This window comes from Trichosurus vulpecula, chromosome 9 (assembly GCF_011100635.1).
Source record: "Trichosurus vulpecula isolate mTriVul1 chromosome 9, mTriVul1.pri, whole genome shotgun sequence".
NCBI classification, from domain to species: domain Eukaryota; kingdom Metazoa; phylum Chordata; class Mammalia; order Diprotodontia; family Phalangeridae; genus Trichosurus; species Trichosurus vulpecula.
Genome location: NC_050581.1, coordinates 186,928,258 through 186,955,708, shown reverse-complemented (window position 1 = coordinate 186,955,708; position 27,451 = coordinate 186,928,258). Strand labels below are relative to the sequence as shown.

The window sequence follows — 27,451 nt, the reverse complement described above, 5'->3', positions numbered from 1 at the left end:
ACTGTCTCCAACACAACAGGCTGGAGTTCCATCCCTTAGCTTAAGGCAAATATATACACATATAGAACACACATACATATGTGTATATTTGTGTATCTGTGCGTACGTGTGCATGTGTATGTTAACATACATACGTATATACACAGATACCTGCACATGTCAATTTTTCTTATAACTTTTTAAGTTTCTATCAAAGGTAAAACTTTAAAAGTGAATTTAAATAGGTAAATTAGTTATTTACAACTGAGTATATTAGAACTAAAGTCCGACTGCTTTGCCTCATCCTACAAAGGTAGAGATGCTGAGTTCTAGAAGGCAACAGAGGAGCGCAGGCTCTCAGCATTTCTACCCAGCTTACAAGTCTTCCTGTGTCGGTCTGGTCAAAGACAATCTGTCTGCTAGCTAGCGCTTTACCTCTGAGATTATCTTCTATCTACTCTGACTGCAGAGATCTAGTCTATACCTAATTATTTACATGCTGTCTCTCCTGCCTGAGGATTCAAGCAGGGATTAAACCACTAGGGTTTCTTCCACAGCTAAGATTCTATGATTTAAATGGATCAAACTTTTTCCTCCCTTTTACACATGAATTTGCTCCAAAGAATATTTAAGGTGATCAATGGGACTGGTAACCAGAGACCACGTGAAGATGAGTGGCTGAGATAAATAGTTTGGAGGAGGAGAAGGGCAGTGAGGCCTAGGAAAGAGAAAGGCAGCAACCAGAGAGACAAGAGACATATTTTTGCCCTCATTTGTCACTAACTAGAAAGCATCCAAGGACTCCATAAAGACAGGAAAGCCTAGCCTAGAAAACTAGGAACTCAGTGACTCTTCTATGAAGGAAAAAAAGGAAGGAGAAAGGAGATGTCACTCACGTCAACATCCTCCCCCTCTGAGCAGCAGAGATGAGTAAGCCAAGACAGGCCTGATGAGAAAAGGCCTCCACCAGAGGTTCTCTCATACTTGGGATTATAAGTGACTTGAGATGTATATATACATCTTAAGAACTAATATTAATTCATTCCACAATTCCTGTTTTGTTCCCCTCATTTTTAATAAAACTTTGCTTTGTAATGTTGGGGTGTAGTTCTCAGTGTACCTGGAGGAGAATCTATGAAAAAACCATATGTACTTCCTCCAATTTCTAGGATGGCATTCATGAACCCAGAAAGTAAAGAAATTCCCCAAAGTCATGACAAGATCTTTAATGCAAGCACTAGGCTGTGGTGAAAGCTCTTTGGCGAGCCAAGCTCAGCCCTGTTCCCTGGATCCGCCCTCCCCAGCTCTCCCTAAATCCTGCTCTGCTTCAGACAAGCTGGTCTCCAGCATCGTCCACCCTCCTCTCCCTTTATACTCCATGCTTATGACCACCTTAGGTTTCTGAGGACACTCTCCCCCACTCACCCCTCACCTCTTCTACTGAGCTTCTGACCACTTCTCTGGCTCTGTAACAGTCGAAATCTACACTTCTGTCAAGGCCCAGTTTGAGGCTTACTTTGTTCTCAATAGCTTCTCAGCTCCCCCACCCATATTCCCTATTCCTCACTAATTATGCAGTTAGTATCACATTATTTTGTATGGATTTACATTGTTTATTACACAGTAGTTATTCCATAGTTCATTTATGAAAGATGTTAAAAGAAATTCTTAGGTTAACTCCCAGAATAATTCTTCAATGGATAATCTGGATCACAACCCTATGGGCTTCTGGTGCATGCCCTCCTAAGAAATCCTTCACAAGGAGTCAAACTGACACACCCGAGGCCACTTCCTGGATTCCTCAGCTTTAGGTGGATACTAATAGGGCACCCCTGAGCTGTCTATCCACTGCTCATACCCGGCTATCACTACAGGATTGGCCCAATTCTTTCTAGAAAAACATCTCTGATGACACTACAAACCACTTTTTCTGAAAAATCCTTCACTGGTAACATCTTGAAGCCCACTCCTACCTACCACACACCTCTCCATGAAGTATTCCAAATATTATAGTTATACAGGATGATCAAAATAACACTGGTCCTAAAAATACAGCGGTCACTAAAACAACTGCAAAATTATAGGTGTAATGTTAATGGAATAGAAGATCTTCCCCATCCATTAATAGGCTAATGTGACCACATGTGTCCAGTCATGGATGTTTTGCTGCCTTGAACTCCTGAGTCATGTGGAGCCCACTGGGGGAAGAACTTGCTTAAAGGGAAAGCTTGCTTAGGGGAGGTTTGCTTGCAGGAAGGCTTTCACGCCTTTTAGTAAGTAGGCACTGAAGCAGGTGCAGTTGTGATGCCTTCTGGCTCTATATGTATTCTGAGGTTAGCATTTTGCTCTGGGACTCACTCATGAGAAGAGTGTTCGTGTGACTTGGCCAGACGAGATTCTGGCTAGCCATTAAGAATGTTGGTGCTTCCCTCTTTGGTCACTATGCATGTATTAATTTCTCAATTGGAAACTGTCTGTTGATCTGTCCATTAAATGGCTGATCGTAGTCTATTTCAGCCACTTAATTCTTCCTGTGTATTTTGAGTGATTACAGGGCTCATTTGGGAGGCTTTGTAATCAGCACAATGTCATCTTCATAATAAGAGGGCACCTGGAGGTCTGTATGATGCACAGGGAATCCCTCTTCTGGGTTGACTCTATGTTAGTCACCTTCACATTGTAGACATGCTTCTCTGTTTTGTACCTACCTTGATATTAATAGTCATAGGAAATCAGAGCAAAATATTCTCTATTACATTTTCAAAGGAATTGTGTATGTTTTTAACACATGAATGAGATGCCTTGTTGGGAGACTTTTACTAGTCAAAAATATACGTGACAATATCTTTTATTTTTAGAACCTTTAGAGTAAATTGTGTGCTGACATTAACTATGAGAATTAGAATATTGTTTGAGAAAATCACAGTCTATTTCCTTCTCAAACAAGGTCAGATGTCCTTGATATGTGTACAGATCTCATAATTTTTTTTCCTCTGCCACTTCACAATGCTTTTAGAGATAATACTGCTAATAATCTTTCATGATCTTCCTCTGAAAGACCTTTCAAATAAAGTTACATTACAAATTAGTCATGCCTTGGCTACCACATTTCTCTGAGAACCTATTTAGTGGCAGAAAGAATTTCTAGGTCCTTCTGGTTTCCTCATTGTGGTAACTAACTTACATGCATGAAATTTCTTTAGGAAATGGTGATGGTCTGTTCTTTAACATATTTCCCATTTTTCAGAGTCAGCAGTTTACTTAAAGTGGAGATGCCCCAATTGTATACCCTATCTTCTCATTTTTATTTCTTCTTCTTTCACTGAATCATAGGTTAAGTTCTGTGACACATGTCAAACAAAATATTGCACCATTAAAGAAGCTACTGAAGTGTGCGTTAACACTGAGTTTACTTTTGGAATGAACCTCCTTTGTATCCCTTACAGACTGGACTTTAAGGTTCTCAAACACAAAATCCATCCCTCGTTTTTGTTCCACCCCTCCTAGCATCTCAGCAGTTTTGAATACATGAGGGAAATCAATGAATGCTCATTTGCTGAATTAATGAATAAATCTCACCCCTAGAACTGTTCAGGGCTACAGCCCCTTTAAGGTCAGAAGTAAAGGGAGAGTCCCATTCCTTTCTTTATCATCTACATAAAGATGAAATTTCTTAAATAAGGACAGAAAAAAGTACCAAGAACATGGAAAGATTGTGGGACTTAATTCTTCACAGCAGACTAAGAGGAAATTTAGGCAACTCCTTAACTAGGTTTGGAGACAGCGGATTTTGAGTACAGAGGCATATCAGTTTCTAACTCCTAATTCTACAAACGAGAAGTCACACTCCTTAGTCGAAGCAGCTCTGAATTTTTGCACGTTGTAGGAATGTGGCTGCATCCTTGCACTGTCTGTGAATGTTCTTTCATGACCGTTAAATATTTTCTCCCTCGAAAAGCTTTCTCAGCAAATCCTTTCTTGCCCTGATAGTTGGATTCCCTCCCTTAGCCGTCGGACATGGCTAGGATTTTGGACTCACTCTCCCCTGAGACAACTGGCTCCCCGTTACTGTCGTGGTCACTTTGTCTAGTTTCCAGATCAATTATCCATGCTTCTTCTTCAGGAGCCTCACCTCCCTACAAAAGTTTCCAAGGGAGATAGCTAATAACCATCAAGCGCAATTTGTCAGGTAATTTGTCCAGTATCACTTCATTCACTCATCACCTAATTTTATGAAGAGAATTACTGTGCAAACGGATTTCCTTTTCCCAAAATCACTCACCTCTGGATAAAGATGAAAACGTTTCACTGCATTAATTACAAGAGGAAATTCAGTAAGTCTATCATTCATAGTCATCCACAGTCCTCTAAAAAACGAAGGTGCTTCTATCATGGTCTTGTAGTAGGAATAGTAAAGTCCCTAAAACAGACACACACTTCAGTTTTATTAAAATCTGGAAATGACCTTTCCTGACCTTTTAGAATTCTTCATACAATTCTTTCTAATTTTTTCTTTTAAATAGACAAAAACTATGTTAGTTTTTATGACTAGTATTTAATTTTATAACCTTCTCTCCACTAGCAATTTGAGAACTTAAAAATTCAAACATCTAACAAACTTTTTAAGCTTGTTCCAAAAAATATAAAGAAAACACTCTAAAATCATTTTAGAAAACAGTGCTGTATTCTCCTTCTTTGAATATGAAACACAATAGATTTTTTTCTATGTATTGGCCAGTTTTGCTAAACTTTTTTTCATCTTTTTAATTTCTGGGTTATAAGGGATGGCTCTCTGGTAATGGGAGAAAATGGGAAATGTTGACATAAAAATAAAATACATCAATAATTTTTTTTTAATTTAGAGCCCAATTATTTAGCACATTATGAAGAGGTTGGGAGAGAAAGCTGATGAAAAACAGTATGATACAAAGTCTTCCAAGATATAGGCCTAATTATATATGAGATATAAAAATTTTATTAGCTAGCTGTCTTACACAGTCAACTGCGCAAGAAAAAAATGCTAGACACTAATCAACTAATCAACCAGAATGCAATACTAGGAATTAAAAGACCTTAGGTCAAGCCCTGGATCTTTCATTTACTGGTATCATAACCTGGGGGAAGTCAATTCACTTGTCTGGGCCTCAGTTTCCACATCTTACAGTGAGAGGATCTGAAGGATGATTAGTAAGGTCCCTTCTCCTCTAACATTCTGTGTTTAACTTTTTCCAAGCACCGTAAGGGGCAGGTACCATGATTTGGTTTTCTTCTGTAATTCCACATGATGCCTTTGCTCAAAGTGGGTCATCAATAAATGTCAAAAGACTAATGTTGGTGCCAAGTACTACAGCATACAAAAAAAGGGTGACTGGATGGCAAGGATCATTCAGGAGACCATTCAGGCATCCTCACAGCCAGTTCCATTCTTTGTCTTTTTCAATTTAAGCAAGAGGTAAGACTAGTCTTCTAAGTAACTACACCTGTGTTCCAATATGAAAAGAAAAGAAATTAAAATGGTTTTCCCCTTTGAATCCAAAAAGGAGTTCCCAGACACCTGCCTAGACTTGCAGAAGAGGATTAAGCATGTTATAATATAGTATATTTTAGGAGAAAAGAAAACTTTTTGTGTATTAATATTCAATTAAAAATCCCTTGAGCCCAAATCTGACCACCTCGTCTTCTTCAAGAAGCTTCAGTGGCCCACTATTGCCTACACAATCAAATACAAATTTCTCTGGCACTGAAAGCCCTTCACGATCTAGCTCCACTGACTATATCTCAAGACTGATTTCACATTAGTAACCCCACCCCATCCCACACTAGCAGGCCAACTTGCTGTTCCCCATAAGCAACATCTGGGCCTTCATACAAGCTGTTTCCCCTGTGTCTGCCATGCTCTGCTCCCTGCAAGGTTCAGTTCAATTCCCACCTTGAAGAAGAGGCCTTTCCTGATCACCCTCATTGTCAATGCTCCTCTAACCACACTTTCCATGATTCTGTACTGTCCTGTTAGGGTCTAGGTGAAATTCACTCAGGTGACTCTAAGTTACTCAAAGGCAAAGATTGTCTTGATTCTGTCTTCCTAGCACAGCACCCTACATACTTCTAAACGCTAACTGACTAAATGGAATTGAACCAAATTTATAAATCATATGGGGTGAAAGGCACTGTATTAACATTCTCCATGCTAACAGTACTTTAACTCACATAAACAATATCCTCACACCATCTTTCAATATTAAAGAAGACATGGCATTCAGAAAGCTCAGATGAAAACATGGCATAGGTGAGAACAGACCTTGCCTTCCGTCTTCCAATGCAGGGCTCTATATACCAGTACAGCGCCCTACGCTAAAATTTCTCATGAAGTATGACAATATAAGAAATGTGATACCGAGCTAAACCAATATTTCATTTATCTTAGTATTCTGTTCCAGTAACGAAGAGGATTCCAGGTCTTTTAAGATGGCCTAGTCATCTCCTTCCATATGAGAATTCAAAAGGACTGTCGTACTTTAATTACTTTCCATCAGAAATGTATTTCTAATGTTATGATGATAGTTAATAGAGAAATGATTTGATTTATAGAAATAAGCTTTACAAATCATTTTTCATTTACATAGCTATTCCATAAAATGACATGCAATTTAGATTTCAACTCACATAAAATGTGTATAAATGAATATTATAGGCTGTGTAGCCTACTCTTGCATTAATTTTAAGTGAGAAGTCATTACCCCCTGGATATTATCATTTCTTGAGTGCTCATTCATTTTAGTTACTCACTAAGCTGGTTAACATAACTTGAATTAGAAAGGTGTTATCAGACAAAGAGAGGAACTGAGACAAAGGAAAGAGGGAGGGCCACCAAAATCTTTTAGGGAACAACAATAGCCCTAAGCTACAATTTTGCCAAAGAATAAATTTTACCATAAAATCATTTTAGTGCTCATTAAGTTTCTAGGTTATAGACCAACTATTTAAAAGACCATATAACAATTTTTTAGAAGGCCCTACCATTTCAGTGCGAAAAGTCATCTCCCTTTCCAAGGTTGAGAGGTGAGAAAAATGGCGATCATTTTCAAAAAGAGTTGTTAAATGAGCCCTGAAAAAAAAATGAAGGACCACATGCAAGAATAAGAAGATTGAAAATTAGTACGGAAAAAAAATCTAGTCATATATGCACACAAAATAAGAAGCTTCAAATCTGATAACAGAATAGTTCATAAAAGAAATTTTGAAATCCTTTTAATTAGTTGTAAATTAAATTTCAGTTCTCTGGTTTTAAGAAGTATTAAAACTAAATCACTAAAACATAATTTTAAAATACTATATCATGGCTAAAAAATTTAATTTTAAGTGAATAGGACTATTTCAGGAAAAGAATATTTCATTGACATAACTGAAAAAAAATTAAAGGGGGCACTCTAAAGGAAAATCTGAAATAAAGATATGCAAAATACATGTATATATACATCTTTATTCACATGTACTTCCAGATATAGTAGGCAATACTAAAATAGAGAGAACAAATCCATTCTAACGAACTTGAATGTTAAACAGAGGTCCATGTAGCCAACTTCATTTTCAGTACCTGCCATTTTACAACAGGGGATATGCTTCAGTGGAATGCCAGATCTCAACTTAGTCTCATCAGCTTCCCAGAGAAGTCTTGGTGATGGAATTAGGAAAGAAATTCCTTCCTCTCTCACTGCTACAGCTAGAAAGGCCACAGTGGACTAGGTAAAAACCAAAGGAATGGGGACTGTGATGTGGGAAGGACAATTTCACATATCCTAGATTTGAAAATCCCACAGAATCTCAAACCCAAAAGTTCAGCAATACCTGCCAAACAGGAGTCACTGGGCATGGAATTTAATTTGGAAAACTCAAATCATACAAATTTTATAAGGTAATATATAACAAATTCATTCTTACTCTGCCAATATTTAGAAATCACAGACAACACACACACACACCCATACACGTCCACCCCAATTTGCTCAGTATCCAGATTGAAGGACGTTAAAACTGGAGAAGACACTACAGAGGGCCGTGCTCTCAATACAAGCCCCTCATTTTACAGATGGAGAAGTTCCAATCCCAACAGAGGCTAAGGTAGCTGCCACAGGTCCTGCGGTGACATAGGTGGGACTAGACCCCAAATGTCCACACAATGGATCTAATGTTCTTTCCATTATACTCTGTCAGAAATTGTACTGATACAAAATAAACACATTTAATTATGTTCCTTTTTCTTTTGTAATATGGTCATTCTACAGTGGGCATAGTATTCTATAATGCTCCAAGAATCTCTTCATTCTATACAATCTTCTCAGCCCTGGACCTCACCTCTCCTCAGTACCTCTCTTGCCCCTGGGACCCTGGGATTGGAAGGATGAGCAGAGTGCTTCTCCCAGATCCTCCATTCAAGAGGGGGCACCAGGGCCAATCAGCTCTACATTTCCCACTAGACTGCACTCCTCAGGACCTCATCATACCCCTGTAGCCAGGACCTTCCCTCTTTGCAGCTTCCTTTTGTGTGTTGTCTCCCCTCTTATATTATAAATTCCTTGAGCTCATGGACATTTTGCCTTTCTTTCTATCTCCGGTGCTTAGCACAATCCAAGGCTGACAGGCAGTTAAGTGGCACAGTGAATAGAGGGTCAGGCCTAGAGTCAGGAAGATCTGAGTTCAAATTTGGCCTCAGACACTTCCTAGCTGTGTGACCCTGGGCAAGTCACTTAACCTTGTTTACCTCAGTTTTCTCATCTGTAAAATGAGCTGGAGAAGGAAACAGCAAACCACTCCAGTATCTGGAAAACCCAAATAGGGTCAAGAAAAGTCAGATCCAATTTAAATGACTGAACAACAACAAAATAAATATTTATTGATTGACTAAATATCTCTATGTACAAATATACACACAACCTTGCTTTACACAAGAGATGTTACTTAAAAAGTAGTACTGTTTTCCCATACACTTACATCATAATTTCAAAATGCATTTTTCTTCATTTCTAACAGGTTTTCAAATGTTAAAGAGTATCTAAAACTAGTGTTAAATATTTCCTCTGCAAAACATCACATATCCCAAAAAATACACATAAAACCTTTTTTCAAACTGAAATTCTGGAAACAAAAACTTACATATAAGGGACCCACAGATTTAAAAGGATTTGTTGAGCAATAAATTCTTTTACAAAGAAAGAATTATTTTATAAATAGCTGTAACTTATTTTGTGTATATTTTTGTGAGGTCCAAATGTTACAAATTATTTTCTAAAGTGGGACACACCTGTCATCAAATAAACTTAAAGATATCCACACATGGGTAATTCTATTTTTAATGTGCATAAACCAGCTCTGAGAAAATTTTTAAACCAAATATTCTTGCTTATCACAAATTGCAACTAAATCTTACCAGTGTAAAACTCCCACAAAGGCACCTGAAAAGACAAAAAAGTTATTAAAAGTTAATGATTACTCACTGAAATAAGGTATAGACAAGGAATAATCAAAAACAAGTTATCTCAATAAACCAGTGTTCAATAAACCTGAGAACATAAATTGTTTGGAAAAGAACTCCCTATTTAACAAAAACTTTTGAAAAATTGGAAAACAGGCAGGAATTAAGCTTACACCATTATCTTATAGCAGATATCACAATAAACTCAAAATGGGTAAATGTTGCAGAACACACTTAAGAAAAACCTGGAAGGAAATCAGTTACCTTTCAAATCTATGATTTAGGGAGAAAATGCCTTAAATAAGCAAAGGAGAGACATAATCACTAAAGATAAGATTCTGAATTAACCAAATCAATGCAGTTGGAAAACTGACAACTGGAAAGAAATCTGTGCATCAAATATCTGATAAGAAACTGCACTAAAAAACCTTTGGGATACCTTCTACAAAGACTAAGTGTCATTCCCCAATGGATAAGTAATCAATGAATATAAACAAATACTACTCAACAGCAAATTGCGAACTACTAGCCACTACAGAAAGACAGGTCCTTTTCTGACAAGGGCTTGGTATCCAAGATATATAAATGATTAACATAGATAGATAAGATAGATGTGACCAAAAGCCACTGTCCAAAAGGTAAGTGATTAAAGGATATGAATAGTTTTCAAGTGAATTACAAACAACCATATGAAAGAATGTTCCAAAATCACTAACAAAAGAAATGCAATTCTAAACAACTTAATGTTTTACCTCACACCCAGCAAATTTGGTAAAGACGAGAATAGTTGAGGTTGAAGTGGTTGTGGGGAGAAAGCCATAGCAGTGCATTTTCTGTGGATGTGTGAATCAGTACAACCATTTTCTAAAGCAATTTGGAACTGTGCAAATAAAGTTACTAAAATGTCTGTTCCCTGGCCCAGAGATTCCACCACTAGGGCTTATTATTATCCAAATAGGTCATTGATAAGAAAGTCCCCATATATACTAAAGTATTTATAGCAACAATTTTTGTGATAGCAAATAAACAAAATAAATGACCACTGATTGAAAAATGGCTAAACAAATTGTACATGAATTTAATGGAATATTAATATGCTTTTTAAAATTATGATTATGAAGAACAGATAGAACAAAAAGATTTACATGAACTGATGATGCAGAATGAAGTAAACAGACCCAAGAAATCAATATCCAGAATGACTCCAACAATGGAAATGGAAAGAACCACAAAACAATAATAAGTGAATGCTGCAAAACTACAAAGAACAAGAATGGCTCCAAAGAAGGTGTATGAGAAGATGCCCCCACTTCACCCTCTTGTTGAGGTAAGAAATTGACAGTGTAGTGCACTGCACATAATTTCTAACTTTTTCAATGTGTTAATCAGTTTTGCTGATTTTTCCTTTTTTTCTTTAAACAGCATTATATGTTACATGAGATGGCTCTCTGAGAGAGAGAAAAGAAGACTACTGGGAGAAATTTTGGTGGAGACCTTTCCCTCTGACTTACAGCTGAAACCTCCCCTCTGTGTCATCCGCTCCTGACAATTAAAATGTGAGATACCTGAGTGCTAGGACTGTCTCACTTTTCTATTTGTAACCGCAGGGCTTAGCACCATGCTTGGCACATGGTAAGAGCTTAATAGATGCTTCATTCATTAACTGTTCTAAGAGTTAAGAATACAAACACAATCCCTGCCCTCAAGGACCATACATTCTAATAAGTTAAGACAACATATGTAGAGGAGTGGTGGCTAACAAGCGGTGCTCTTGTCAGGGAAACTGACCCAAACTCTCTGCATACAGCTGGAAGAAGGGAGGTCTGAGTGTCAGAGAGAAGGAAGAACGACAGAGAGGTACCTTGAACTCCCCATACAAGTGTCCCCTCTTACGCCCTGCAGAGCCAGGGCTGCACTGAATGACAGTCAATGATGCTGGCCCTAGGGCTAGGTCTTTAGAAGAGCCAGAGGCCAGTAAGGATCCTGGAAGATCTAGGAGTGAACTGGCCTACACTTGGCAGCGAGAGAGAAGAATGAATGCAGAGGACCAGCTGAGGCTGGCTAGAGATATGCAGTGCATCTCTAAGCGTGTTTGACTCTGGTTCAATTTCACTTTGCCTCATCATTGCAACTTCTAGGGACAGTCACAGGGGATGATGTCCCTCCCACTTCTTGGTTTATGCTGTTTTAGAGCCCAGAACTGGGAAAGTAGAAAATGATGCAACTGTAGTCATACACAGCCAGGAGCTGGCAAATGAAGAGGCAGGACCAGCCGATTCTTGGCTGCCCAATTGATTGGCAGCTGACACCACCCCCTGCAGAGGAGGGACAGCCTCACTTTCCTATTTGCATCCCCAGTGTTGAGCACAGTGCTTTGCACATAGGAAGTGCTCAATTCATTCATGCTTCTCCATCTGATTGCCTCAGGACTCTTTCCAGTTTCTTAATGTCCTTCCTCAATGCTAGTGCCTTCCCTCTAAGACGATCACCAATTTATTCGTACATCTCCTATGTGCATAGTTGTTTATAGGGTATCTCCCCCATCAGCCTGGGAGCTCATGGGAGCAGGGGCTGTTCTTTACCTTTCTTTGCAAACCCAGTGCTGAACACAGCACCTGGCACAGAGCTGGCACTTAAGAAATGCTTCCTGACTTGACTTCCTAAACTGTGACACCCAGGACTGATGGCAATCCTGCAGATGCAGTATGAGACCAGGACCAAACACAGAGGAACTGCCACCTCCTTGGCCCTCGACGTTCTGCATCTCTTAATGCTGCTCATGATCAGTTTGGCTTATTCCATGCCATGCCAACTTGCTTATTCATCAGTCTGAACTTGCGACCCATTAAAAAACTCCAAAATATTCGTAGACAAACGATAGTCTAACCATGCCGCCTCATCTCACACATGTGAAGCTCATTTTTTCTTTCAAGTGTACGACTTTACATTTATTCTTGTAGAATTTTGCCTAGATTCAAACTGGAGCTTTTTTGAATCCTGACTCTATTGCCCAGTTGGTTAAATGCCTTCTAGTTTTCTGTCAAAACCATCCTCACACAGCTACCAAAGGTTAAGCACTGATTTAACCACATAACTCCCCTATTCAATCAACTCCAGGATAAAATATAAACCACTCTATTTAGGCTTTACAGCCCTGGAGAGCCCAGCCCCAACTATCTTTCTAGGTTCACAAGGCCTTACTTCCCTTCCTATACATTGAGAAAGGGACAGGCACAAGCTGACCTCTAGAGGAAGGGTAACCCATAGAGAAGGGACTGGGTGCCTAGAACTGGGTGGGAGGATGAGATGCCTACTTATCCATCCCTCTTTCCCTCTCATCAGAGAAGTTCCCAGATTGAGCCTCCTGGAATGGGGGTAGGTGCAGGTCCTACACCTAGTAAAATCTAGAGGTAAAGAGTAGCAAGAAATGCAGCCACAGCCAGAAACAAACCCAAACCCTGCCCTTTGTGACCACTAGATGTACAAAAATGAATCATATTCTCACAATCTTGAGGAAAATCCTGGTTGGTGTATGAGCTCATGAGATTTGTTTGTAGGAAGCCAACTAAGTGGCACTGTGTATACACCACTACATTTGAAAAAGGCTTTATACTTTCCAGAATACTTTCTCATTTATTATCTCCCTGATCCTCTTGGTATTAGCGTTCTCTCCTTCCTCAGATTAGATCGGATTTATTTGTTTGCATGATGTATTTATTACTTAGTAGTACATGAGAGGAGGAATTATTATTATTAGCTTGTGTCTTTGTATCTCCAGTACCTACCAAAGTGTCTCACACACACTACATGCTTATTTTTAATGGAAACGTTTCAAAATTTAACACAGGAAGTTCTCTAACATAAAAGCCTAAGAGAAAAAATTCTTTTAGAAATGAAAGTTGAAAAAACAATAGATGGTAGAGAAGAAATTTCAAAAGATAAATTAGACTGGATGATAAATATTAGTGAAATTTTAAAAGAATTCTAATTCAGGTTTAAAAAAAATACAAGACGATATAAGAGTAATTAGAAAACTGCAAAATTATATCCAAAGTCTAAATACATCAATGGATTGGCAGGTTAACAGAATAAATTAAATTGAGAAAAGATCAATAAACAATAAAAATGAAATTGAAGGAGGTGGAGTCAACACAGCAGAGTAACAGGAAGAATAGCGAAGTCTCCCCAAAAAGACTACTCCTAAGAGAGCTAGAAAACTTACCAGACTGAAGCCCCACCCCCCCAAGATAAAGTCTCAGTGAATCATTTTTCCAGCTTAGGCAGGCATACGGAGACAAACGTCTCATTTCCCACCTGGCTGGGCACTTCTCTACCACGCTTAACAATCACCCTGCAGCATCCATTAATTAGCCTTGGTACTCACACCTCCTTCCTACCTCACTGAAGACCCTTCTTACTGGAGGGTGGAGCCACCAACTCCAAAAGCCATTTAAAGAGGGAGCTCAGACAGCTTCTCATTTCAGACCTAGTGACATTACTTTGAGATGTCTGTGTGTTGTCTTCCCCCCTTAGACTGCAAGCTCCTTTTTTTGTATTTCTATCCCTGGCACACACATAGCACAGCGCTTAACACATAGTAAGTGTTTAATAAATGTTTATTGAGATAGAAGGGTCCGTGGACACTAAAGAAGAGGTCTAGACAGGGGCATGACATGCAGAGCACTTCAGCGTAGGAAGGTGCTGTGTACCCCCCTCCCATACTGGAACACCTCAACAGGAATAGGCACCAACTGGCAGCTTTGTCACCCTCTACTCAGTTCAGAGTCACAGATCAGGGGGCACCAAGAGGGGACCTGCACCCAGGGTGGAATTCCAGGATAAGGAGCAAACACAGGCCCTATGCCATATAGAGGGGAGAGGAGTTAAGAAGCTAGCATAAGCCATGTAGCTCAGACCCCAGGAGCAACGAGGGGCTTCAATTCTACCTTCTAGGCCAGTCTGAAGCCTGCTGGAGTATAACCAGGGCAGGAATCCTGGACCAAATGAGAGTCTGCAGTTCTGTCACTCTGAACCAGCACAGCTTTCCAGCTGGCTGAGTCCAGTGGCTGGATTTGTTTCTGTTGTGCAAACTCAAGTTAGGAACTAAGCTGTCTCTGAGATTCTGAAATAATACAACCCTCAATACTTCCAAGGAAACAGAAAGAGGACCAATGCAGACTTACTTGCCCTCCTGAAGTGTACGCCAGGCACTAACATCAAGTCTGAAGTAAGGAAATAGGCTGGAAAATAAGCTAACAAAAAAAAAGTTCCTCATCATAAAAAGCTATTATGGCAAGAGACACGATCAAGCCACAAACTTAGAAGTAGAGAAATGACTCCAAAACATATTACAAGAAAAGCCTCAGAGAAAAACATAGCATGGACACAAGTTCAACTAGAATTCCAAAGAGCTGAAGTGAGAATTTTTAAAAGAGTTAAAGATTATTCATAAATGAAATAAGAATGCTAAAGGAAAATGGAAACCAAAGACAGCTATGAAAGAAAGAATTAGAAAGGGAATTAACAGCTTGACACAAGAGGTACAAAACCTTGCCCAAAGAACAAACTCCCTGAAAATAAATAGAACACAATGACTCTATGAGATGAGAAATAGTAAAAACAAAGTCACAAGATTGTAAAAATAAAAGACAATGTAAGGAATCTCACAGCAAAAACTGACCAGGAAAAACTGATCAAGAAAAAATTTAGGAATCACTGTATTACCTGAACGTTGTGACCATAAAAAGAGCCTATATATCATATTTCAAGATATCTTAAAAGAAAACTGTCCAGACCTCTCAAAACTAGAGGGCAAGGTGAAAACAAAAAGAATCCATTGGTCACCTCCAAACAGAAATCTCAAAATGAAAGTTCACAGGAATACCATAGCCAAAATCCACAGCTTCCAAGTCACAGAAAAAATACCGTACGCAGCCAGAAAGAAAGAATTCAAGTACCAAAGAGGCACTGTCAGGATCACACACGCTATAAAGGAGTAGAGAGCCTGGAATATAATATTTCAGAAGGCAAAGAACATGGGCTTACAGTCAAGAATAACTTATCCGGCAAAACAGAGAATAATCTGACAGGGAAAAAAAAAATCAACCTTTGATGACATTGGACTTCCTAGCATTTCTGATTAAAAGACCAGAGCTACAGAGAAACTTTGAATTCCAAACACAAAATAAGCTAAACATAAAAAGGAAACACAAATGAACAATAATAAGGTAGTAAACAAGGAAAAACAACTTACATTCTAATTAATATGAGATGATCAATGTGTCCCCTCTGAACTTGAGCATCATCAAGGAGTCACAGAGGAAGTCTGATTAGACAAAGCCTGTTACATCTTCATGGTCTTAAGCAAAAAATGAAAAGAGAAGGGAAGAGAAATGCTCTGGGGAGGGGGAAGATTAGGTAGTATTATCTCATGTAATAAAGGGGCACAAGTACACATCTATTCAAACAGAGGAATGCATGGGGAAGCTGCTGACGCTTCAACCTCACTCTCATCTGAATTTGTCCAAGGAGGGAAGAATACACTACACAGTTGTATACAGAAATATATTTTATTCAACAGGTTAATAGGCAGGAAAGGGGATAAGGAGGAATTAGAAAAATAAATTAAGGGACAGATCCATCCTAAGCAAAACAAACTAAGAATGTACAAAAACATAGCTCTTTTTCAGGTGGCAAAGAATGAGACTCTGAGGAGGAGGGCAAAAAACTGGAGAATGGCAGAACAAGTTAGGTTATATAAATGTAATGGAATACTTTGGGGCTATAAGAAACGATGAAGAGAATGACTTTTGAGAAACTGTGAACAGAACAATGACAACGACATAGTAAGACAAACAACTCTGAAACACTTAGGCCTTCTGATCATTGAGGCAACCAATCACAGTTCTAGAGGCCTAATGATGAAAATGCCATCCACTTCCCCATAGGGAGTGAAAGACTCAGTTACAGAAATGAGACTTTTTGTTAGTATGGCCAATGAAGATGTCTGTTTTACTTGACTGTACATGTCTGTAGCAGGGTTTTGTTTTTCTTTTGTTCTCAATTGGGAAGAGGTGCGCATTTAGGGTTAGGTTTGATTTTTGTTGACATGAAAAAATGAAATATGATTTTTAAAAGTGAAACTGAAGAATAAGCCCAGGTTGCAAGAGAGCTAAAAAATCAATTAATAGATATGCAAGACAAAATAAGAAATCTGGAAGGCAAATCAAGAAGTATAAATGTCCCAGAAGAAACTAGAAAATGAAAAAGGTCAAGATCATGTCTGAGGACATAATTAGAAAAAAAAAAAACCACAATAGCAGCATGGACTATATCAGGTAAAACACCTCCAATCAGAGAGAATACACAGCATATCAGCAGATGTACAGTACTAACTGATCAAAGAGGCACATAATTTTAATCCTACAGAATTACAAAGACACTTTACCCAAGTGTTAAGAAGGAAAAAACAAATTATGTTTATATCAATTTCTATAAGGAAAACTAAAGAACACAGAAAAAAATCAAAGTTTAACAAAAATTTACAAAAGACTTTTAAAAAAGAATATTGGTCCTCAAATCACATACCTGCAAACATGACCATATCGTTTGAAAACAAGAAAATTTTCCTCAAAAGCAAAAGATCTAAAAATTGTTATCAAGGAAAAAAACTATAAGCAGTAGTTACAAGCAGCAAAATAGAAAACCCAAACTAAGTGAATGAATTCTTAAGAAAAATAATAATAAGCACTTTGCCTATTAATAACAGTGGTTACAATTTTATGTTTAATCTGTAAACAAATATACAAATATATATAAATGATAAAGTATCCTAATAATAGTAATCCTAACTATAATAAAAGCAATGAAATTAGAGTTTAATGAGAATGTGTATTATGAATAACATAAGACTAAAGAACACTAAAACATCCAAAATTTACTCATAAAAAGGCTTTTAACACAGATGAAAAGTAATAACATAAAAAAAATTGGAGGAAAAGGTAAAGGAGCTGACAATCCTAAAGAAAAAATTTATGGAATATAAGCAGGTAAGATGGAACCTCAGTTGTCTTCTAGTAAATGAAACTATGCCCATCTACAACATATCCAAAAAGTAATCAACAAGCTTTTGCCTGAAGGTCGCTTTGGTTGTAAAAGAGAATTCACAAGCTCTGGAGACAATCCTTTCCCACTCTGGATTACCCTAACTGTTCAGAAGTTCTGCCTTACAGCAATCCTAAATCAGCCTCTTTGCAACTTTTACCCACTGCTCCTAGTTGCTCCTTCTTGAAACAAACAAATCTAACCTGCCATTCACATGACACTTGAGAAAGCTGAAAATTACTAGTTCAAAATGTCATTATCAATAGAGGAAAAAGGCAGCATACCAAAAAATCTAAATGAGCAAAAAATTAATAGAGCTAACAAATGGCTCAATCAACAAGACTGCAGGATATGAGATTAACCCACAAAAACCATGCATATTCTTATTTTCTAGAAATAAAAATGAAGAAGCATCATAAAAAGATCCTATTTATAATAACCAAAAAAATTATTTGGGAATTAACCTAACTAGAAATATACATGAATGCCCTGATTAAGGCCACATAAAATCAATAATGACTAAATAGAGGAAAACCTAAATACATAGCCAAATATTCAATGTTCGTGGATGATTTGGATTAATATATTAAAAATTACAGTACTGCCAATCAATCACTAACAAATTTAATTTAATGACAGTCAAACTACCAGAGTTTCCTCATATAATCAAATAAATTTATATTAAAATTTATACAGAAAAAAAATAGGCAAGAATATCAAAGGGGGTAGGGGAGAGAAAGGCTCAGGGAGATGACCTCCTCATACTCCAAAGGCTCTTAAAAACAACAGAAGTGTCATAAATAAAATTATATGGTAGTGGGTCCAAAAAAAAGAGAGAAATCAATTAAACAAAATGTTGCATTTAGAGGTATATATACACACACATATATTTATATATGTATACCCATGTATGTGGTATATATACTTTTGCATTGATACCAAGACACACGCACGGATAGAGAAAGGGAGAGGAAGACAGGAGAGAGAGATGGACAGGGAGAAGGAGGGAAAAAGAAAGGAAGAAAGATCGGTGATTTATAAACCTGTAGGAAATAAAAACTGGGGAGATATTTGACAAATATGCTAGAAAAAAGCAATTTGGCAAGAAATTGACTACAATCTCACATCATATATTTCCATGAATTCGACTAGATGACAGATTTAAACATAAAAAGAATTAATAAAAAGGATGCAATAAAATGGCATAATATGTTTACCTTGATTATGGAGGAAGGTGAATTTTTTTTCTATTTGACAAACAGAAGCAGTTATTACAGAGAAGATAGATGTGCTTGATTACATTGAAACAAAAATAATATAAGCACAGTTTTAAAAAGGAAAAAACTGGGGAAAATAAAGCAAATATGACAGATAAAAAACTTAATATCCAAAACATATAAAGAAATGTTAAAAATTTGTAAAATTTGTAAAGGTAATCCTTACTACATGATAGATAAATCATAAATGGATATGAAGAAATAAATTTCAAAACTCAATACGCTAATTTTGAATTAGCCCTTGAAAAATTGCTCAACCTATACTTCAGATTTAAAAACAGGTTCCTAAAGTTTCACCAAAAAGGTACCCAAGGAGAAGATTAAACACCCACCTTTCTTCATGATTGTGACACCCCCAATTCAGCTTTGATTCTTCTCCCAGATTCATTTGTATATACTAAATTACTTTAATGTGGACAGTGGTTACACAAAGACAAGTGACATGCAAGAGGCTAAAGTACTCAGAGGCCTCTGCTTACTATGAAGGTTTAGACCTACATACGTTTTTCACCCTATAAAAAGAATTCATATTTTGTGACTCATTACTTATTTTGTAAATGCTCACACAGGTAAAGACAGCACATATTTCACTCTCATGGCTTCAGCTGTCAAAACGAAGATGAAAAAAGTGATTCTACAAGTTTCCTAAGATAAACTATATACTTGTATATATGTACGACACTAAGTGTGGCTACACCATGGGGTATTAGTAGGTAGAGTTCTGTATTCAGAATCAGGAAGACTGGGATTCAAATCCTGACTTTCACACTCTAAGTTTCTGAAATACTTCCTTTTTTCCAGAACTATATTGTGCAAGAGTAGAAAGAGAAAGCAAAAGGCAAAAAAAGACTGCAAGTTGGATTTCTATAGACATCCCATTGACAACAGCTAAGATACATTGGCAGGAAATCACTAATAACATTATGAACATACCACAGCCACTTCTGACAGGTAACTGACAGGGGGAAGTTGGAAAAAGAAAAAAAGGAAAATCTGCTAAGGACATCCTAAAGACCATGAAACTTTTCCATCTGTCTTGCAGCTAAAACTTTCTGTGTGCGGCCTCCCCATTAGAATGTCAGCGACTTTAAAGGAAAACCTCTCTACCTTTTCTCCATTTGTATCACCAGATCTTAACACAGTACTCTGCAGAGTAAGCATTTAATAAATCATTCATTCGTTCATTCATTCATTCTAATAAAGCCCCACTCAAGAATCCCTTCCCCCAAACTAGCCACCTCCTCCTGTAGAAGAGGATCCACACATAGTGAATGGGGAGGCAAGCAGGCAGAGCAGAAAAATCCACAGAAAACTTAAGGCTATAAATTTCAGCAAGAGGAACAAGGGAAAAAAATCTATTGATCTTAAGAGACAGTGTTATATTGGAGTTTTTGTCAACTACAATTATCAACTATGTGTCCATAAAACAATGACTACTTAATTTTAAAAAACCAAAAGACCACAGATACTTGGGTTAAGAACTCACTATGTGACAAAAATATGTTGGTAAAACTGGAAAAGAGTCTGGTAGAAATTATGGATATATCAAGATTCCACACCATCTACCAAAAGAAACTCCAAATGGATATATGATTTAGACCATGGGTGGGGAATCTGCAGCCTTGAGGTCACATGTGACTTTCTAGGTCCTTGCGTGCAGCCTTTTGAGTGTGTCCAAATTTTACAGAACAAATCCTTTTTTTAAGGGGATATGAAATTTGGATTCAGTCAAAGGGGCATACTTAAAGACCTAGGGGGCTACAAGTGGCCTTAAGGCCACAGGTTCCCCACCCCTGATACAGATATAAAAAAATGTCATAGTAATGCAAGAGAATTATGAAAAAAGACTCAATACCTTGATAAAGGAAGCACAAAGAATAAAAAAGATGTGCAAAAATCAACTGAAGAAAATTCCTTAAAAAAACAGACTTCATCAAATGGAAAAGGATGTAGAAAAAAATAATTGAAAACAATAATTCTTTAAAAATTAGAAATGGGCAAGTAGAAGTTAATGACTCTTGAGACATCAACAACCAATCAAACAAAATCAAAATAATGAAAAAAATGAAGAAAATGTAAAACATTTCCCTGGAAAAAAAACAACTGACTTGGAAAATATATCCAGAAGAAATAACTTAAGAATTACTGGAGAACTTGAAAGCCACGTTCAAAATCTTTGAAGAAATTATCAAAGAAAACTGCCCGGACATCCTACAACCACAGGGTAAAACCGGAATTGAAAGAATCCACCAATCACCTCCTGGAAGAGATCCCAAAATAAAACTCCCAAATATAGCCAAATTCCACAACTCTTAAGGTCAAGGAGAAAATACTGCAAGCAGCCAGAAAGAAACAATTCACAAATCGAGGAGTCAAGTCAGGATTACACAGGATTTAACAGCTTCTACATTAAAGGCCTGGAGGGCTTGGACTATGGTATTCTGGAAGGTAAAAGAGCTTGCATTACAACCAAGAGTCAACTACCCAGCAAAATTGAGCAAAATCTTTCAGGAGAAAAAAAAATGGGGACTTTCAAACATTCCTGATGAAAAGACCAAAATGAATCAGAAAATTCGATTTTCAAAATAAGAGTCAAGAGAAGCATAAAAAGCTAAAGGGGGCGGGGCCGGTGAAGCTTAAGTTATTTAATAAGTCATTAAACTGTTTACATCCCTACATGGGAAGATGATACCTGTAACTCTTTAAGAACTGTATCTCTATTATGGTAATTAGAAGGCATATACATGGACAGAGGGTGTGGGTTTAAGAAGACTTTGATGGGATTATATAAAAAAATTTAAGGGGTGAGAAAGAGAATTGCCCTGGGAGAAGATAGAAGAGAGAAGCAGAAAGTTATATAACATGAAGCGTGTGGAAAATATTATACTATTTTATATCATTTTTAATTTCAACTAGACCCAGAGCCTGAATTAATGAGTAACTGGATGAAGATCCAGGACCTGGGCTTCTTTGTTCTCTCTAAAAGTTTGCTCAGGAAATACCCTTACCACTGTCAACAAGGCCAGATACCTGTTAGCCATTAAGGGATGAGACCCTAAACCCAAGAGAGACTACCTCGCTTAATATTAACTGACCTTTGTCAACATTCTTTCCATTAAGGAAAATCCTCTTCTTGTATCATGGTTAAACATACATGGGGGTCATAAAAAATGAGGCAATACAGGCTTGCTAGCTTTGCTAAAATAACGTATGTAAGTTTTCTCATTCCTTTGTTCAGACAGCCAGAGCTTATGCTCTGACTCCTTGTACATACAAGTAAGCTAGCTTAGCTATGCTTTAAGGGAAAATAATAAACAACATGGATTTTTCTATCACCTAGCTCTGTTGTTTTCTTCAACCAAATTTTCAGGTTTAACAAGAGGCACAATGATATATTACAGTAGAGGGAAAGAAGAGAGGGGGATGAGCATATCTGAACCTTACTTTCATTGGATTTGGCTCAAAGAGAATGTAACATCCACACTCAGTGAAATATGGAAACCTATCTTATCCTATGAGAAAACAAGAGGGAAGGGAACAAGATAAAGCTAATGAGATGATAGAAGGGAAGGTAGATTGATGGGGAAAATAGGATGAAAGGAAATACAAAGTAATCATAGCTATGAATGTGAAGGGATGAACTCATCCAGAAAAGGAAGTAGACAGCAGAATGGATTAAAAACCAGAAATCCCAAGATGTGTTGTTTACAAGTAACACACTGGAAGCAGAGAGACATACACAAAGTTAAAAAGCAGAATCTATTAATAATTCACTTTAAGTTAAAAGTTAAGTTTAAAAAAAAGCAGGGGTAGCAATCATGATCCCAGACACAGCAAAAGCAAAAATAAATCTAATTATAAGAGACAAGGAAAGAAACTACATCTTGCTAAAAAGTACTACAGGCAATGAAATAATATCAATATCAAGTATTTGGTGCAAAAACTATATAGCATCCAAATTTCTTAAGAAGAAGTTACACGGGTCATAGGAAGAAACAGACACCAAAACTATACTAGTGGGGGACCTCAACTTTCCCCTCTCAGAACTAGATAAATCTAGCCACAAAATAAACAAGAAAGTTAAGGAGGTGAGTAGGATTTTAGAGGTTAGATATGATAGACCTCTGGAGAAAACTGAATAGGGATGGAAAGAAATATACCTTTTTCTCAGTGGTATATGACTTCTATACAAAAACTGACCATGTATTAGGGCAAAAAACCCCTCACAATCAGATGCGAAAAGGAAAAATATTAAATACATCGCTTTCCAGATCATGATGCAATAAAAATAACAATAAAGAGCCACAGAAAGTTAGATAAAAAGTTCACTGGAAACTAATTCTAATGCTAAAGAATGAGTGGGTCAAAAAACAAATCATATAAACAATCGATAATTTCATCAAAGAGAATGAAAATGAGACAACATGCCAAAATTTATGGGATCTAGTGAAAGCAGTACTTAAAGGAAATATTTTATCTATAAACACATCAATAAAATAAAGAGTAGATCATTTAATTGGGCATAGAACTAAAAAAGCTAGAAAAAGAACAAATTAAAAATCCCCAATTAAACACCAAATCGGAAATCTCAAAAATAAAAATGACTAATAAAATTGAAAGAAAACCACTGAACTAATAAATTAAACTAAAAGCTGGTTTTATGAAAAAAGATATTAAAATAACCATTGGTTAATTTGATCTTTTTTTTAAAATAAAGGAAATGAAAAACAAAAGGGTGAATTCACCACCAATGAAGAGAAAACTAAAGCAATAAGGGACTGTTTTGCCCAATTATATGCCAATAAGTCTAACAATCTAAGTAAAACGGATGAACATATACAAAAATATAAATTGCCCAAGTTAACAGAAGAGGAAATAAAATACTCAAATAACCTCATTTTAGAAGAAGAAATTGGACAAGCCCTCAGTAAACTGCCCAAGAAAAAATTCCCAGGGCCAGATGGACTTACAAGTGAATTCTACCAAACATTTAAAGAACAATTAATTCCAATATGATATAAACTATTTGGCAAAATAGACAAAGGAGTCCTATCCAACTCCTTTTATGACACAAATATGGTGCTGATACCTAAACCAGGCAGAACCAAAACAGAGAAAGAAAATTAGAGACCAATTTCCTTAATGAATATTGACACAAAAATTTTAAATAGAATACTAACAAGGAGATTACATCACTCTTATCACTAGCATCACACACGATGACCAGGTGGGATTTACACCAGGAATGCAGAGCTGGTTCAATACCAGGAAAACTATCAGCATAATTAACCATATCAACAACAAAACCAACAGAAATCATATGATTTATCTCGAAAGATGCAGAAAAAGCTTTTGACAAAATATGGTACCCATTCCTATTAAAAACTTTAGAGAGCGTTAGAGAAGTCTTTCTAAAAGGATAAACAGTATCTATCTAAAATGATCAGCAAGCATTATTTGTAATGGTGATGAGCTAGAAGCCTTCCCAATACAATCAAGGATGAAACAAAGATGTCCATTATCACCACTGTTATTTAATATTGTACTAGAAATGTTATCTTTAGCAGTAAGAGAAGAAAAAGAACTTGAAAGAATTAGAATAGTCAATGAAGAAACAAAAATATCACTCTTTGCAAATGATATGATGATATACTTAGAGAATCCTAGAGAATCAACTGAAAAAGTAGTTGAAATAATTAACAACTTTAGCAAAGTTGCAGGATGTAAAATAAACTTACATAAATCATCAGCATTTCTATATATTACTAACAAAGCCCAGCAGCAAAAAACAGAAAGAGAAACTCCATTTAAAGAAATTGGAGACAATAAAAATATTTGGGGGTCTACCTGCCAAGACAAATCCAGTAACTATATGGACATAATCACAAAACTTTTCACACAAAGAAAGCCAAATATAAACAACTGGAAAAATACCAACTGCTCATGGATAGGTCATGTCAATATATTAAAAATGACAATTCTACCAAAATAAGTTACTTATTCAGTGCCATACCAAACAAAAAAATTTTATAGAACTAGAAAAAAATAACAAGATTCACCTGAAGTACAAAAGGTCAAGAATATCAAGGGAATTAGTGAAAAAAAAAATGCAAAGGAAGGTAGCCTAGGCGTCCCAGATCTCAAACTATAGTATAAAGCAGCAATCATCAAAACTACCAGGTACTGGCTAAGAAATAGAGTGGTGGATTAGTGGAATAGATTAAGTACAGAAAACACACAGTGGTAACTGACCATAGTAACCTAGTGTTAAATAAAGCCAAAGACATCCTCTGCTAGGATAAGAACTTACTATCTGACAAAAATTGGTGGGAAAAATGGAAACTGGTATGGCAGAAACTAGGTTTAGAATAACACTTTACACGGTACACCAAAATAAGGTCAAAATGAGTACATGATTTAGATATAAAGGGTGATACCATAAGCATATTAGGAGTGGAAGGAATACTTTATCTGTCAGATCTATACAGCTTTTTTTGACCAAACAAGATAGAGAGCACTGAAGATGTAAAATGGGACCATTTTGATTATATTAAATTTAAAAGGTTTTGCACAAACAAAACCAATACAACCAATATTAGAAGGAAAGCAGAAAACTAGGAAATAATATTGTATAGAGTCTCATTTCTCAAATATATAGAGATTTGAATCAAATTTCATTCCCCAACTGATAAACAATCAAAGGATATGAACAGGCAGCTTTCAGAAAAAAGAAATCAAAGCTATCTATAGTCATATGAAAAAATGCTCTAAATCACTACTGAATAGAGAAATGCAAATTAAAACGACTCGGAGGTACCACCTCACACCTATCAGATTGGTTAATACGACAGAAAAAGAAAATAAGTGATAAAAAAAAAAAGATAGGTTAATTATGCTGATAGTTTTCCTAGTATTGAACCAGCCCTGCATTCCTGGTATAAATCCCACCTGGTCATAGAGTGTGATGCTAGTGATAGAATGCTGTAATCTCCTTGCTAGTATTTTATTTAAAATATTTGTGTCAAAAGACAGGATGTGGGAAAATTGGGACACTAATGCACTGTTGGTAAAGTTATGAACTGATCCAACCATTCTGGAAAGCAACTTGAAATTATGCCCAAAGAGCAAATTGCACATACCCTTTGATCCAGCAATACACTACTAGGTCTGTATCCCGAAGAGATCATAAATAAGGAGGAAAGGCCTACATGTACCTAAATATTTACAGCAGCTCTTTTTGTGGTGACAAAGAACTGGAAATTGAGAGAATGTCCACCAACTGGGGAACGAATGAACAAGTTGTGGTATATGACTGTAATGGAATACTACTGCGCAATGGAGAAAGGACAAGCAGACAGATTTCATAAGAACATGCAAAGACTTACATTAACCTATGCAAAGTGAAGTGAGCAGAACAAGATCGAACATAGTTACAGCAACACTGCTTGATGATCGACTCTGAATGACTCAGCTGTTCTCATTAACACAGTGATGCAGGACAAAGCCTACTATCTTCACTTACTTTATTTTCTGTGCTTTTTTCCTTTGGATCTGTTTCTTCTTTCACAACATGACTAATTCCTAGTTTGAATGTTTGCTGAGCCTTTGCTGCGTCCATAGACAACAAGCTCCTCGAGGGAAAGGGCTGTGTGTCTAGAAAGAGACCCTTAACAGATGCCGGGGTCCTGACCGAGCTAGCGTCCGAGAAGGCTTGGTGCCACTTCCTGGCCCCCTCGGCTCCCACGCCCGTGACCAGAGGAGGCCCTTTCGGGCTGGGCCTTTTTTATCTCCCCCCTACCTTGACCCGCAACCCTCCAGGCCTCGGCCTCCATTTATGGGCCGGACCTCCCATTTGGTGATCCGGACATCGGAGGGCGCACCCCGGCGCTGCGGCAGGTGGGCGGGGCTCCCCCGTCCCCGCTCCCCACCCCGGGCTCACCTAGGAACAGGGTCACGTTCCACGAGCAGCTCCGGTAGTGCCGCAGCACGGACATCTTGTCCAGGGCCAAGCATAGGAGGCGCCGCACGGTGGCGATGAGCAGCCGGCGCAGCGGCGACCCCCGGGCCAAGGTCTTGCGGCCACCACCGCCCCCCGACAGGAGGATGGGCACCGGCGTCGAGGGCCGCGCCCCCTTGTGGTACTTGTCCTCCGTCAGAGCCCCCCGCTCGCCGCTGCCCATGCCCCGGCGGCCGCGCACAGGGCAGCGGGGGGCCGGGGCGGCCTTGGACGGCAGCTCCTTGTGCTTGTTCCTCGTCTGCACGACCATTTTCTCATAGTCGGTCCGGGGGGATCGGCCGGAGCCAACGGCAGTGGGCTCGCTGCCCGCGGTGAGCTTGGCCCGACGGAGGCGGCCCCTCGCCGCCGCCAGCCTCAACCGCTCTTCGGCCCTGCCACCGTTGCCTCTCCTCCTCAGGTTGTCACGGTGACCGCCCGACGTGCGCGAGGCCAGGACATCCGGCGGCCGCGAGCTGCGCGCGCAGCTCCTCGTCCCAGTGCGCAGCCTCCCAGCCCTCGGCCGCCAGGCGACCACGTGCACCCCGTCTCATCCCAGGGCGCAGCCTCCCGGCCCTTGGCCGCGGGGGGACCACGTGCAGCTTCCGGTCCTCATCCCAAATCCTTTTT

General features: G+C 38.0%; 1 protein-coding gene across 1 annotated transcript in view; it reads right to left on the bottom strand.

The window, feature by feature from the left end:
- LOC118831314 (probable C-mannosyltransferase DPY19L1) overlaps positions 1-27,095 on the bottom strand; it is a 174,430-nt gene extending 147,335 nt beyond the window's left edge. Inside the window, exons 1-4 of the mRNA XM_036738602.1 lie at positions 26,768-27,095; positions 9,404-9,428; positions 6,997-7,084; positions 4,262-4,399 (exon numbers count right to left, since the gene is read on the bottom strand). Of these exons, the coding sequence (XP_036594497.1) occupies positions 4,262-4,399; positions 6,997-7,084; positions 9,404-9,428; positions 26,768-27,095 (579 nt within the window). The remainder of the gene's footprint in view (positions 1-4,261; positions 4,400-6,996; positions 7,085-9,403; positions 9,429-26,767) is intronic.
- Between the last annotated feature and the right edge of the window lie 356 nt (positions 27,096-27,451).